The sequence below is a fragment of the Dendronephthya gigantea genome, unplaced genomic scaffold, assembly GCF_004324835.1.
Source record: "Dendronephthya gigantea isolate DGI-Jeju-01 unplaced genomic scaffold, DenGig_1.0 000125F, whole genome shotgun sequence".
Taxonomy (NCBI): domain Eukaryota; kingdom Metazoa; phylum Cnidaria; class Anthozoa; order Malacalcyonacea; family Nephtheidae; genus Dendronephthya; species Dendronephthya gigantea.
This window is the reverse complement of record NW_021163135.1, coordinates 46,046-57,487: the sequence shown is the minus strand read 5'-3', so window position 1 is coordinate 57,487 and position 11,442 is coordinate 46,046. Positions and strand designations below refer to the sequence as shown.

Below are 11,442 nucleotides of genomic sequence, written 5' to 3'. Positions count from 1 at the left end.
AATTCCTGTCGGTCTGTTGGGACATTTTGTGGTGTGTCTTTCCTGATTTCGTCCCGTACTGCTGCTATGATATCCCTTTTCATGGCGTCGATATCCTGGGTAGAGGACTGGAGACAGTGCAATAGTTGGTTGAAATAGGTGCTACTGTGGATGCTTGTGGTCGGTCAATAGTGGACATTAAAAGTTGCACTTGGCCCTCGAGCTCTGCTAGGCGTTGTCGTTCTGTGAGGTTATCATTAGAAATTGTTTCTACTTGTTTCTCTCAAGCTTTCTTCTCATTTACGAGATCATGTATCTGATTTATTACATTATTTGGAGCAGGTGACTCTGCTTTGTCACATTTTGTACTTCTGCTGACAGTATCTTTCAGAGGCGCCAAGGATTCGGTTTCCTCCAATGTTGTTGGGCGGTTCAAAATGACATGCGATATTATCTCGTCGTTTAGTCCTGATATGAAACAGTTCATTCTGTTGGTGTCATTACGTCCTAGTCGGCTGCATCTACGAATAATGTCCTCTGTGTAACTGTTAAGGCTTTCGCTCTTACCTTGCTTTCGGTCATTTAATTGTTGTCTCTGAAGGAACTCTTCGTTTAGTGAAGCAAATCGCTGTCGAAGGGCCGTTATTAGACTAGCATAATTGTTCCTTGTCTCGTCTGGTATGTAGCCATGCCAACGCTGGGCCTTCAAACAATAGCATTGATGCAGACAGTTTCTTGGCGTTTGTCCAATTATAAAACTTGCTGTATCGTTCAAATCTTTCGATAAAGTCGGTAATATCCTCATCCGAAAACCCACTGAAGGATTTTGGGCGAAAAAATGACGATGATGATTGTCCTTCAATGGCAGCTTGCATCGCTGCAATTTGCGTTCGTAGTGATTCGACCGTTTCTATAGCGTCCCTTTGCATCGTTCCTTTTGACGGCTGTGCTTTGTATTTTAAACAATACGTTCTCGTCGGGGTCAATGTTACGATATCAAAATACACTGTCACACGTTCTGGCTTTGATCTGTTTAATATCATAAATGTTCGTCTAAAATACTCTATTCGTCAATACTTCAATCACATCTCTTCTTCGTAGCCTCAAAAGCAAAATTCTCCTTATTGTCCGTACTTTTCCCAACACTATATCGTCTCTTCATCACTACATAAAATAGACAGTTCACGTGTTCAGCGCACGCAATCATTATTGTTATAATTATCTCGTAACAGTACGTAGCCTTCATCGAAAAGATTTTGAGGAATAGCCTTTATGGCTGAAACAGCTTCAAATGAGTCAATCAAATTATGTTTGTTAATCACCCGTGTCACAAATTCTCAACTAGTATTACTACAGGTTTCTCAATTGAGAAATGTGGTATTAGCAACCTTAGATGATCATCTAAGCCATCTGTCCTTAGTATTTGCGAGGCCTGAGCACTAACCACGAATCGCGAATGCTTGTAACGCAAATATGGCGGTGCTTAGATAGGAGTGGGAAAGTGCTTGTTCGTTCGAAGCTATGAAGCGTCTGAAACAGTTATCTGTGAAAACTAAGGTTTTCGACAGAAATAGGGCATTCACTACCGGTACTGCTCTGACAGTCGAACGATCCCAAAAGGCTTCGACAAATGCTACAAGTGTAGTCGAAGGTGAGGCAAGTGCTCTCAAAGAAGATTCTGCCGCGGATTCTGGTATCTATAGTGTTGATACAGATTCAACTGATGATTCGGCTAATACGAAGAGAAACATAAACAATTTATGTAACTGGGAGAAGATTCGATCATGTTTGGTGAAAGCTTGTGTGGAAGAGTGTAGTATGAAAAGTGGCCAGGTTTGTATTCTCTGCCACACGCAGGCTGCGGTGGTTCGCTGTGAGTACTGTGGGCCAAGGCAATACTTCTGCCCGTCTTGTGCATATTCATTGCACGAAGATAGGAACCAATTTCATGTAATGGAAAAGTGGACGGTACGAACACACTACATTGGTATATTTTGATTATATTTTAAAACGCATTTTTTAGAATTTGCTATAAATAAATAAAATCTATTAGTGATAGATCTAGACGATTTATGCTATATTACCAAATGAACCATGCATCTATACAACTCTTTACAGCCCTGTATTCCTGATTGAGTAAACAATGGCTGAAAGAAAATGCTTTAATATTCGATTTCATTACCTTCAGTGTATTTGGTTCCCCGTCATTTTACTATTTCTCATTTCTGGATGGTGTAAAGAGGCCTAAATTTTGTAAATCGTCTAAGATTGTTATGAAACTGAAAGATTTTGTGTTGTTGTTGGCAGCTTTAGGAGGAAATTATGCCAAATAAGTGACAAGATTGCTTGTGAAACATCTGAACATAATTCTAAATGTTACAATAGACATTGAAAAGTGCATGCATCTTGTTAAGATATCTGCAGTTAGACTTGGGGAGATTGCTTCCAGTTTGACTTTTCCCTTATAGTTTCACGTTTTTACATGTTACTCCAGCAACACTGCACACAATGATTGGCGACCGTCATTTGGTGCTTTATACACTTTAATCTGGTTGAGCTATTATTACCTGAAAATGTAACTTTTTTTGTTTCTTAGATTTTCCTAGAAGAAACTATTTTTAATAATATGTGTGATACATATGTAGATTCTATATAAATTGTTTTTGCAGTATGTACTACAATTGTTAAGCTATCTATGTGTAATTTAATACGATATTTTCTGTGAATATTCCACTGTATAGGGTAACAAATTTCTGCCTCTCTTTCCCAATCATGGTGTGGTAGATAATGGACATCAGTGTGATTCAAGAATTCTAAAGTTGTTCAAATTGGTTGATGAGTTTGGTATATGCATTATATATTGTATGCCATAGATATGACTTCTCATCACATTGTGCATTGCCAATTAATGGCATGAAATGCCATGTAACTGCATATATCATTATTGCAAAATTTTAGCATTATTGCATTAATAATATATGAAGTTAAATGGCATTTCATGCCACCATTATACTTACCTAATGCAAGATACTCTCTTACTTTTTTAAAACAATAAATATTTACCCCCTAACATTTTTGAACAACATTGAATATATTTCAGGCAATCAACATTTGAAACAAGTTGCTGTGTGCAACTGTGAGAGTCATGCTGAAACCTTGATCCGTGCCTAATTTTGGCCTGGAACTCCTGAAAAAACAAGTGTTGGGTTTCATTTTAAACTGATGGATCTGGCCGTTGTTTTGTTTTTGCATAATCAAGTACCATTGAAGGATTTTGCAGAGATGATGTTAGAGTTTGTTCCAAAATTACAGCCTATACTAGTAAGTGTGTATTATTGAGTCCAACGTTTAGAGGGTATTTTTCTTGGAAGTGCATTTTACTGCAAAATTGTATTTCTGTGTTATAACCTACAGTAATGTATGGCACAGTAACTGTTGATTAATTTGTAATTTCCTTGTTTTGTGTGTTTTTTATATTTTTTTCCCTTCAAAGTACTTTAAGAATGTGATTGTAATTAGATTAAGGTCTAAAAAAGACAAATGCAACCAGTCACAAATGAAAAATTATAACATTTTCTGTTTTTAGTTTCAGTTTTATACACTTTATTGTGTAAATGGTCAAATCTTACTGCAGATATGTGGGAAGTGATATTCTACTAAACTTATCTTCTTTGTAGATACCCTCTATATATAGAACTCTAAATGCTGGATGTTTTGAAGAATACAGGTACAGATAAGTAACATTAGCGCCATTTATACGAGGAAAAATAAGTCACGACTTATTTAAGACGCGACATCGTCGTACTGTATAAACGAAACAAAATGCTTCACATCCTCTTATTGGCTAATAGCCATTTGTGAAATCGTCATGTCCAACGTGTGACGCCATAACGTGTGATACAACTTTTTTCTTGCACACTATTACGTCATAACGTGCATGAGATAAATAGTCGTATCCCACGTTATGACGACACACCAATGGCGAAGACAACGTCCCAAAGTAATGTTCATATGATATGAAGAATTATCAACCACAAACTTAAGCTTGATAATTATTTTTATCATGTTCAACCTCATTCAATAATTGTTAATTATAGTGTGAAATTAATTTTTTTAATTTCTTATAATTTCAGAAATTTTAAATACAAAATGGATTATCTTGATAACTTTGTTCCAAATTTGTATAATGGCGCGGAATGTCCTGTATGTCCAAAGGTTTGTGTGTCCTTACAAGTCTGTAAAGTTATCATTTGATTTTATTCTCTTTGGTGTCAGAGAAAAGCTGGTAAGTTGCTGAGTGCGATGCTCAGTATAACATGTCATGCTCGCTGAATTATTTACTTTGTGTTTTTCCTAGGAAAATGGAGTTTTGATTGAGTGTGTGGATGCTTGTTTTGGTTTGGCACGGAAAAAGTATCGGAACCAGTCAAGTATTGCTCCACGGCAGGGAACGCTATTATTCAGTGACCAAGATGATGTTGATAATTATGTTAATAATTATCGGCTGAAAAACGGAAAAGCAAGTATTCAGGTAGAAATATTATGCAGTTATAGCTCATCTTAAACGAATCACGTATAAAGTATAAATCCCTTATCTTGTCCCCGAGCGGGCGCGGAGCGCCTGCGAGGGTACTAATTCCGCTCGGAGATTAGGAATTACACCCGGAACCCGGTAGAACATAGGCGAATCCAAAGTTGTCCAAATTCTTTGTCATGGACGGTCGATGTTGGGTGGTTTTGTAAGTTATGCGCATGCGCGAGTAACGTCTGGTAATCAACGAACGTTCTGATTGGCTAAGACAGAAAGTTTGTATTTCAATGAGAACGTCAGCAATTTATATTAACTGTCATTTCGTAAACATTTTTGTAAAAGCGTTTCATAAACTTTGTGCAAAGAAAGTAAAACAAGAAGAAACAAGATATATGAAGTATGACATGACAGTTAGCAAAGATGAACGTGGATACGGTCAAGACAAAGCCGTGTAAGAGGAATAATTCATAATCTGCAAACTTATAAATGTTTTCAAAGACAAAGGGTACGTGTTTACTCATAGGCAGCCCAGACTTTGACTTGCGCGTGTGATACTCGCGCGCGTGTCGCGCTTACGTTGTTTACTTCGTCTATATATTATGACAAGGTAGGAAAGAGTTTATCAAAATATGACAGATATACCTTCGTAAATGTATAATTATCTAAAAAAATACTTGAAGAAACGCCACAAAAACTACAACCTAATAATCACCGATGATTAAACTACATTATCCTGCAGTTTTCATGTTTTTAAACAACATCTAAAGCCTTCAAATTAGCGAAATAAAATAGGAATTCATACGGAATTTTGAGAAAACTATCCGAGGGTCACTCCGCCTAAGGAAACGTCATCTTTTTTGAGATATTACCTAAACGCTCATTGGCTTACCTGCAGGACCACAAATGAGAACCAATGAGCGTTTAGGTAATATCTCAAAAAAATGACGTTTCCTTAGGCGGAGTGACCCTCGGATAGTTTTCTCAAAATTCCGTATGAATTCCTATTTTATTTCGCTAATTTGAAGGCTTTAGATGTTGTTTAAAAACATGAAAACTGCAGGATAATGTAGTTTAATCATCGGTGATTATTAGGTTGTAGTTTTTGTGGCGTTTCTTCAAGTAATTTTTTAGATAATTATACATTTACGAAGGTATATCTGTCATATTTTGATAAACTCTTTCCTACCTTGTCATAATATATAGACGAAGTAAACAACGTAAGCGCGACACGCGCGCGAGTATCACACGCGCAAGTCAAAGTCTGGGCTGCCTATGGTTTACTTTGTTTATTTCGTATTTGTTTCGCGATAAGAATGAGCCGTATTTGTATACTTTTCAGCTTTGTATGCCGTTTATTTGTTAAATTTTCAGCTTTTTATGCAAACGCATAAACATGTGAATAGCTATTACACATTTGCTTTAACTTCAAAAAGTGTTTTTGAAAGTGTAATTTGAATTTTGGTATCAAAAATACACACTATATCTATAAAGTATAAAACTTTTAGCCGCCGGCGTCGACTGCAATTACAGAATAAAATAACATTTGAAGTTTTTTCTTTGTCTGTGAAGATTTTGTACTGTTTTAATCGTTTGAAACTTCGATTTTAAACCGTTAGTTAATTGCTGGCATGGTATAATGCAGCAAAATTGAACGGGCAATGTTTACACTAGCTTTATGATTATTTTTGTATTGAATGATGGAAACATTAGCTATAATATACTCGGTAAAATATAATAAGACTGATTTGAGTTTTGTGTCATTTCATAATATAAGTTTAGGTCAGGTTAACTCAGGAAATTGTGTACTTGGTTTGAAATAGCGAGGGGTTGCTGCATGCATGTATTTCTAGTATTGAAATATTACCCACACAAGATTTAGATAATTGGTTGCATTTTTAGACATATTATCTTAATTCTTTCCCATGCTCTCGCAATTTTTTATAGCATTGTAACAGATTTCACGCCGGAGAGGTCCTGCCTGCACTTCGGAGCAAGGGCAAAAATGATCTATTTGACGAAAAAGGTGTATTTGGAAGAGTATGCAGACACGATTTTCCGAAAGGCTTTTTAAATATTAAGCATGGAGAGAGGTTAGCACCACACACAATTTTAAACTTTGGACAACACTCTTTGTATATATAAGTCAGTAAAATAAAGCCTGTGTCTCTTTGTCAGAATATCCTATTCAGTTTACGAATTGGAGAGCCTAAAAAGTCAAATGCAATCATCGAAGAATTTGAAAGTTGTGTTGATGTACGATATTGCTTGCATTTTGTCAAACCACCTTACTGTAAGTAACTGTAGAAGTAATTTTAGTTAACTGGGGTCGGTTGTATAAAAACGTCGTTAACTTTAACTATGACTAGCTGATCTGCTATGGCTAGATGGTTTAAAATCTCACCATCTTGAAACTTGAGTTCAGGAGGATGATTGTCTCTCAATCGTGCACTGGCTAAGCTTCTGGGAGCGCGTTACACCTTTTTGGCTGCGAGAGATCTAGGTTCTCTGTGACCGAGGACTCGTATTTACAAAAATTTAAAATAGTGTTCATGTTTGACAATTGAGCGACGCTTACATGTATATTTTTTATTTTAAAGAGTTCAAATCGAGAAGATTTACTGCAGGATGTGACTCTGTGCATTCCCATGTTTCACTGTTATGGTCACAAAGCAGTTTGCCAGGTACATTATTTTTTTATCTACGTGTAGTAAGGATTGTACTATGCCCATTTCTACACACGGTGTTGCTGCTGTGGGAAACTGGCGACAAAATTTCCTATTCTGAACGAGTTTCCATATGATAAAAGCGGAAAGACCCATTTGAGAACGCCAGAGCACCCCATCGAGAATCGTGTGCACATGCGGATGATGAAGGTGCGGGAAGGATGCGGAAGGTTTAAGGAACATCCATGCACACCGCATGGTCTCAAAACTTTTGACCACTACTATATATTAAGTTTTATATACATTTTCATTGATATAGATGAAATATAGCCCACGACGAACCCAAAACGTCGGCTTGACAGATGGGGAGGGTGTTGAAAAGTTGTGGTCATTTATGCGTCAGTTTTCTAAAATGACCAAGGAAATGTCAATAGATAAAAGGACGGATGTGTTGACGGATGCCGCTCTGCACTATAGAGAACACCTGTTTAAGCGTTTCGGTAAGGCTTAACTGAATGTACAGTAATGCATGTACTGTATACTGTCGTTGAGGAACGTGAAAATTTTCATTTTTGTAAAAGTTTCAGTTATAATGTTTTACTCTTTAGGTACCTCCTTGAAATGCAGGCATGGACGGGCTGCTTCTCTTGGTGTGATGGTGAACAATGAGTTAGAAGATTTGTTGTCAAAATTACCAAGTAAGTTACTCTGGAAATTTTTTCCAATATTTTCTATCCATTTTCAAGCTGGAATAAATTGTCTGTGTCTACTTTTATTTTATTAAAAAAAAAGACGTGAATAAGGAAAGTGTGCGACAATGGATCGAAAATGAGCTTACAGAAATAACACCTGGCCAGGAAGGTACAGTTCAGTTCTGTATGGCAATATGACTTATTTTCATATTTATAACAAGCTGAACACCTTCCTAGATTTAAACACTCCAGGTTTGAAAGGATATATTTTCATGTACGGAGATAATCCTACTGTACATCAAAAAGTAAATGTGATCTCTTGATAAGGCAAAGAACTGGAATAAAAGTTCATATGGCCGTTATAAATATAACATGTACAGTACAGTCTGTGCAGTTAACTATTGAGTATTTTATTAATATACAACACTCTGCAATGTATTTTGATTTATCTTTAGTAGTTGATATGGAATGGGATGAATCATATGTGGAGTTACAAAGGGAGAGGAAAAGACTGCGGTAAGGCGAAACGACTGTTTATATATATATATATATATATATATATATATATATATATATATATATATATTTAAAATGAATTTTTTACGAATATATGCAAATTAGAAACGAGTTGTGTTACGCCACCGAAGAAGAGCCGGATCGTGTTGCGGGTATTGAGGGCAAAATGAACAGGTTTGGTATTGTATTACCTTTACTCATCTTTGTTTCATTAGTTTTTGCAAATTAGTTTGTCAGTCTCTTTTCACTAAGATGTATACTCTCTGTTATTGGGAGACAATGTTCCGAAAGCAATACCTGTTTGCCTGTTCGCCAGTGAGGAGAGTCGCATTCTGCAGCCTAATACCAATCAATCAAAGAATATCACTCACTTTAGAAATCAAAAAGCAATAGCCACTTTAGAAAAAGCATATGCAGTCAAAGAAACATGGGGTAAAACTGATCCGCAATATGAAAATGCAGAGAGAAGGCTTGTTGAAAAGAAAAAGCATCGATTATTGTTATCTCTTCATCGCATGGCATCCGAGAGGATTTTTCTCTTGGAACTCAAATCGAAGTATGCTGGTACGTAAATATAATGAGTTGCAGCTTCTTCTGCTATCTTTTACTACTATTTTGAAGTTATTTTTCAAATAATATATACAGTATACTCTAGTTTGCCCCATTTGCCTCTTTTTTCTAGAGGGGCAGGCAATCGCTATTAAGCTTTCCAATCAAATTGGAAAAGTTGTCAACGAAATGAAGAGGAACCTTGCAAGCTGCAATGACTTGTGTAAAAACGAATACGGCTTTGATGAAAAAAAAAATCCCCAATCCGAAATTTATACCAATACACTTCAATCACAGGACTCGGTAATACCGACCAAGATCAAGCATCGGTTAGTGGAACTGACGTATTTACAGGATAGATGCGAGGAAGAGTTGTCGATGGTAAAAGAAGAAATGTTAACTTTGGTGAATTTCGTCCGGCATCAAATTATTGAAATTGACCAATATATCTTGGCAAATAATGCAAGCGATGGTGATCTTTATCAAAAAGGATTGAAATGCCTTCTATTTCAAAAACAGACTGTCCATACGAAATATCTACAGAGCTTGTATGATAATTGGAAAGATTTAATTGACATTCCCGTTTCAAAAACCGCTGAACTACCTTTCCTTTCTACTAACCCTGGGGATTTTGAGACGTTTTGGATGCATGATTGTGATTGTTGTGATGATGTTAGTTGACACTTGGTATCTGACAATCTGTACAGTACAGTGGCGTAGCCAGCCTGACGATTTTGTCCCGCTATGTAAATTTCGAGTTATTATAAGTATTCATGTCTTTTATGTCCCAATATTAGCATAGCGGGACAAATCAACAGGCCGGCTACGCTACTAGTACAGTATAGTATACCAGTTCATAACTCTCGCTAAAATTGTATCTCTATTTTAAGGGACTAAGGGCGATTTTATCAATTTTTAACAATTTGTATATATAGGTAACAAATAAAGATATATTTGGTAAATGCTGTTTTTTTCAAGGTACAAATACAAATTAAAATATCTTTATTAACTCCTATATTCAAAATCCCTATATACTTTACTATATCCGTGTCAAATTACATTTGGAGGGTGAACTTCCTAAATGTGTTGTCAAGATGTAACATTCTTATACAATGCTGGTAAAACTGACCCCTGTGTTTAGAGTTGTAAAACGTAAATAAAGTCGGTGTCAAATTACATTTGGGGGGTGAACTATGTAAATATGTTGTCAAGATGTAACATTCGTATGCAATGCTGGTAAAACTGACCCCTGTGTTTAGAGTTGAAAAACGTAAATAAAGTCGGTGTCAAATTACATTTGGGGGGTGAACTTCCTGAATATGCTGTCAAGATGTAACATTCTTATACAATGCTGGTAAAACTGACCCCTGTGTTTAGAGTTGTAAAACGTAAATAAAGTCGGTGTCAAATTATATATTTAAAAAAAAAAAGTGTCAAATTACATTTGGAGGGTGAACTTCCTAAATATGTTGTCAAGTTGTAACATTCTTATACAATGCTGGTAAAACTGACCCTGTGTTTAGAGTTGAAAAACGTAAATAAAGTCAGTGTCAAATTACATTTGGGGGGTGAACTTCCTAAATATGCTGTCAAGATGTAACATTCTTATACAATGCTGGTAAAACTGACCCCTGTGTTTAGAGTTGTAAAACGTAAATAAAGTCGGTGTCAAATTATATATTTTAAAAAAAAAAAAAAGTGTCAAATTACATTTGGAGGGTGAACTTCCTAAATATGTTGTCAAGTTGTAACATTCTTATACAATGCTGGTAAAACTGACCCCTGTGTTTAGAGTTGAAAAACGTAAATAAAGTCGGTGTCAAATTACATTTGGGGGGTGAACTTCCTAAATATGTTGTCAAGATGTAACATTCTTATACAATGCTGGTAAAACTGACCCCTGTGTTTAGAGTTGAAAAACGTAAATAAAGTCGGTGTCAAATTATATATTTAAAAAAAAAAAAAGTGTCAAATTACATTTGGAGGGTGAACTTCCTAAATATGTTGTCAAGTTGTAACATTCTTATACAATGCTGGTAAAACTGACCCCGTTGTTTAGAGATGAAAAACGTAAATAAAGTCGGTGTCAAATTACATTTGGGGGGTGAACTTCCTAAATATGTTGTCAAGATGTAACATTCTTATACAATGCTGGTAAAACTGACCCCTGTGTTTAAAGTTGTAAAACGTAAATAAAGTCGGTGTCAAATTATATATTTAAAAAAAAAAAAGTGTCAAATTACATTTGGAAGGTGAACTTCCTAAATATGTTGTCAAGTTGTAACATTCTTATACAATGCTGGTAAAACTGACCCCTGTGTTTAGAGTTGAAAAACGTAAATAAAGTCGGTGTCAAATTACATTTGGGGGGTGAACTTCCTAAATATGCTGTCAAGATGTAACATTCTTATACAATGCTGGTAAAACTGACCCCTGTGTTTAGAGTTGTAAAACGTAAATAAAGTCGGTGTCAAATTACATTTGAAGGGTGAACTTCCTAAATATGTTGTCA

The 11,442-nt window shown here is 35.8% G+C and overlaps 1 protein-coding gene across 1 annotated transcript; it reads left to right on the top strand.

Moving 5' to 3' along the window:
* The first annotated feature begins 1,451 nt into the window (after window positions 1-1,451).
* On the top strand, window positions 1,452-9,860 carry LOC114535788. The gene is made up of 16 exons (XM_028557105.1): window positions 1,452-1,947; window positions 2,721-2,823; window positions 3,080-3,300; window positions 3,657-3,706; window positions 4,113-4,194; window positions 4,337-4,510; window positions 6,455-6,600; window positions 6,686-6,800; window positions 7,108-7,191; window positions 7,493-7,673; window positions 7,782-7,871; window positions 7,966-8,034; window positions 8,321-8,381; window positions 8,487-8,555; window positions 8,758-8,945; window positions 9,064-9,860. Exons 3-16 carry the CDS (start codon window positions 3,202-3,204, stop codon window positions 9,609-9,611), a joined length of 1,956 nt encoding a protein of 651 aa, XP_028412906.1. The 5' UTR covers window positions 1,452-1,947; window positions 2,721-2,823; window positions 3,080-3,201; the 3' UTR covers window positions 9,612-9,860.
* Window positions 9,861-11,442: the final 1,582 nt, after the last annotated feature.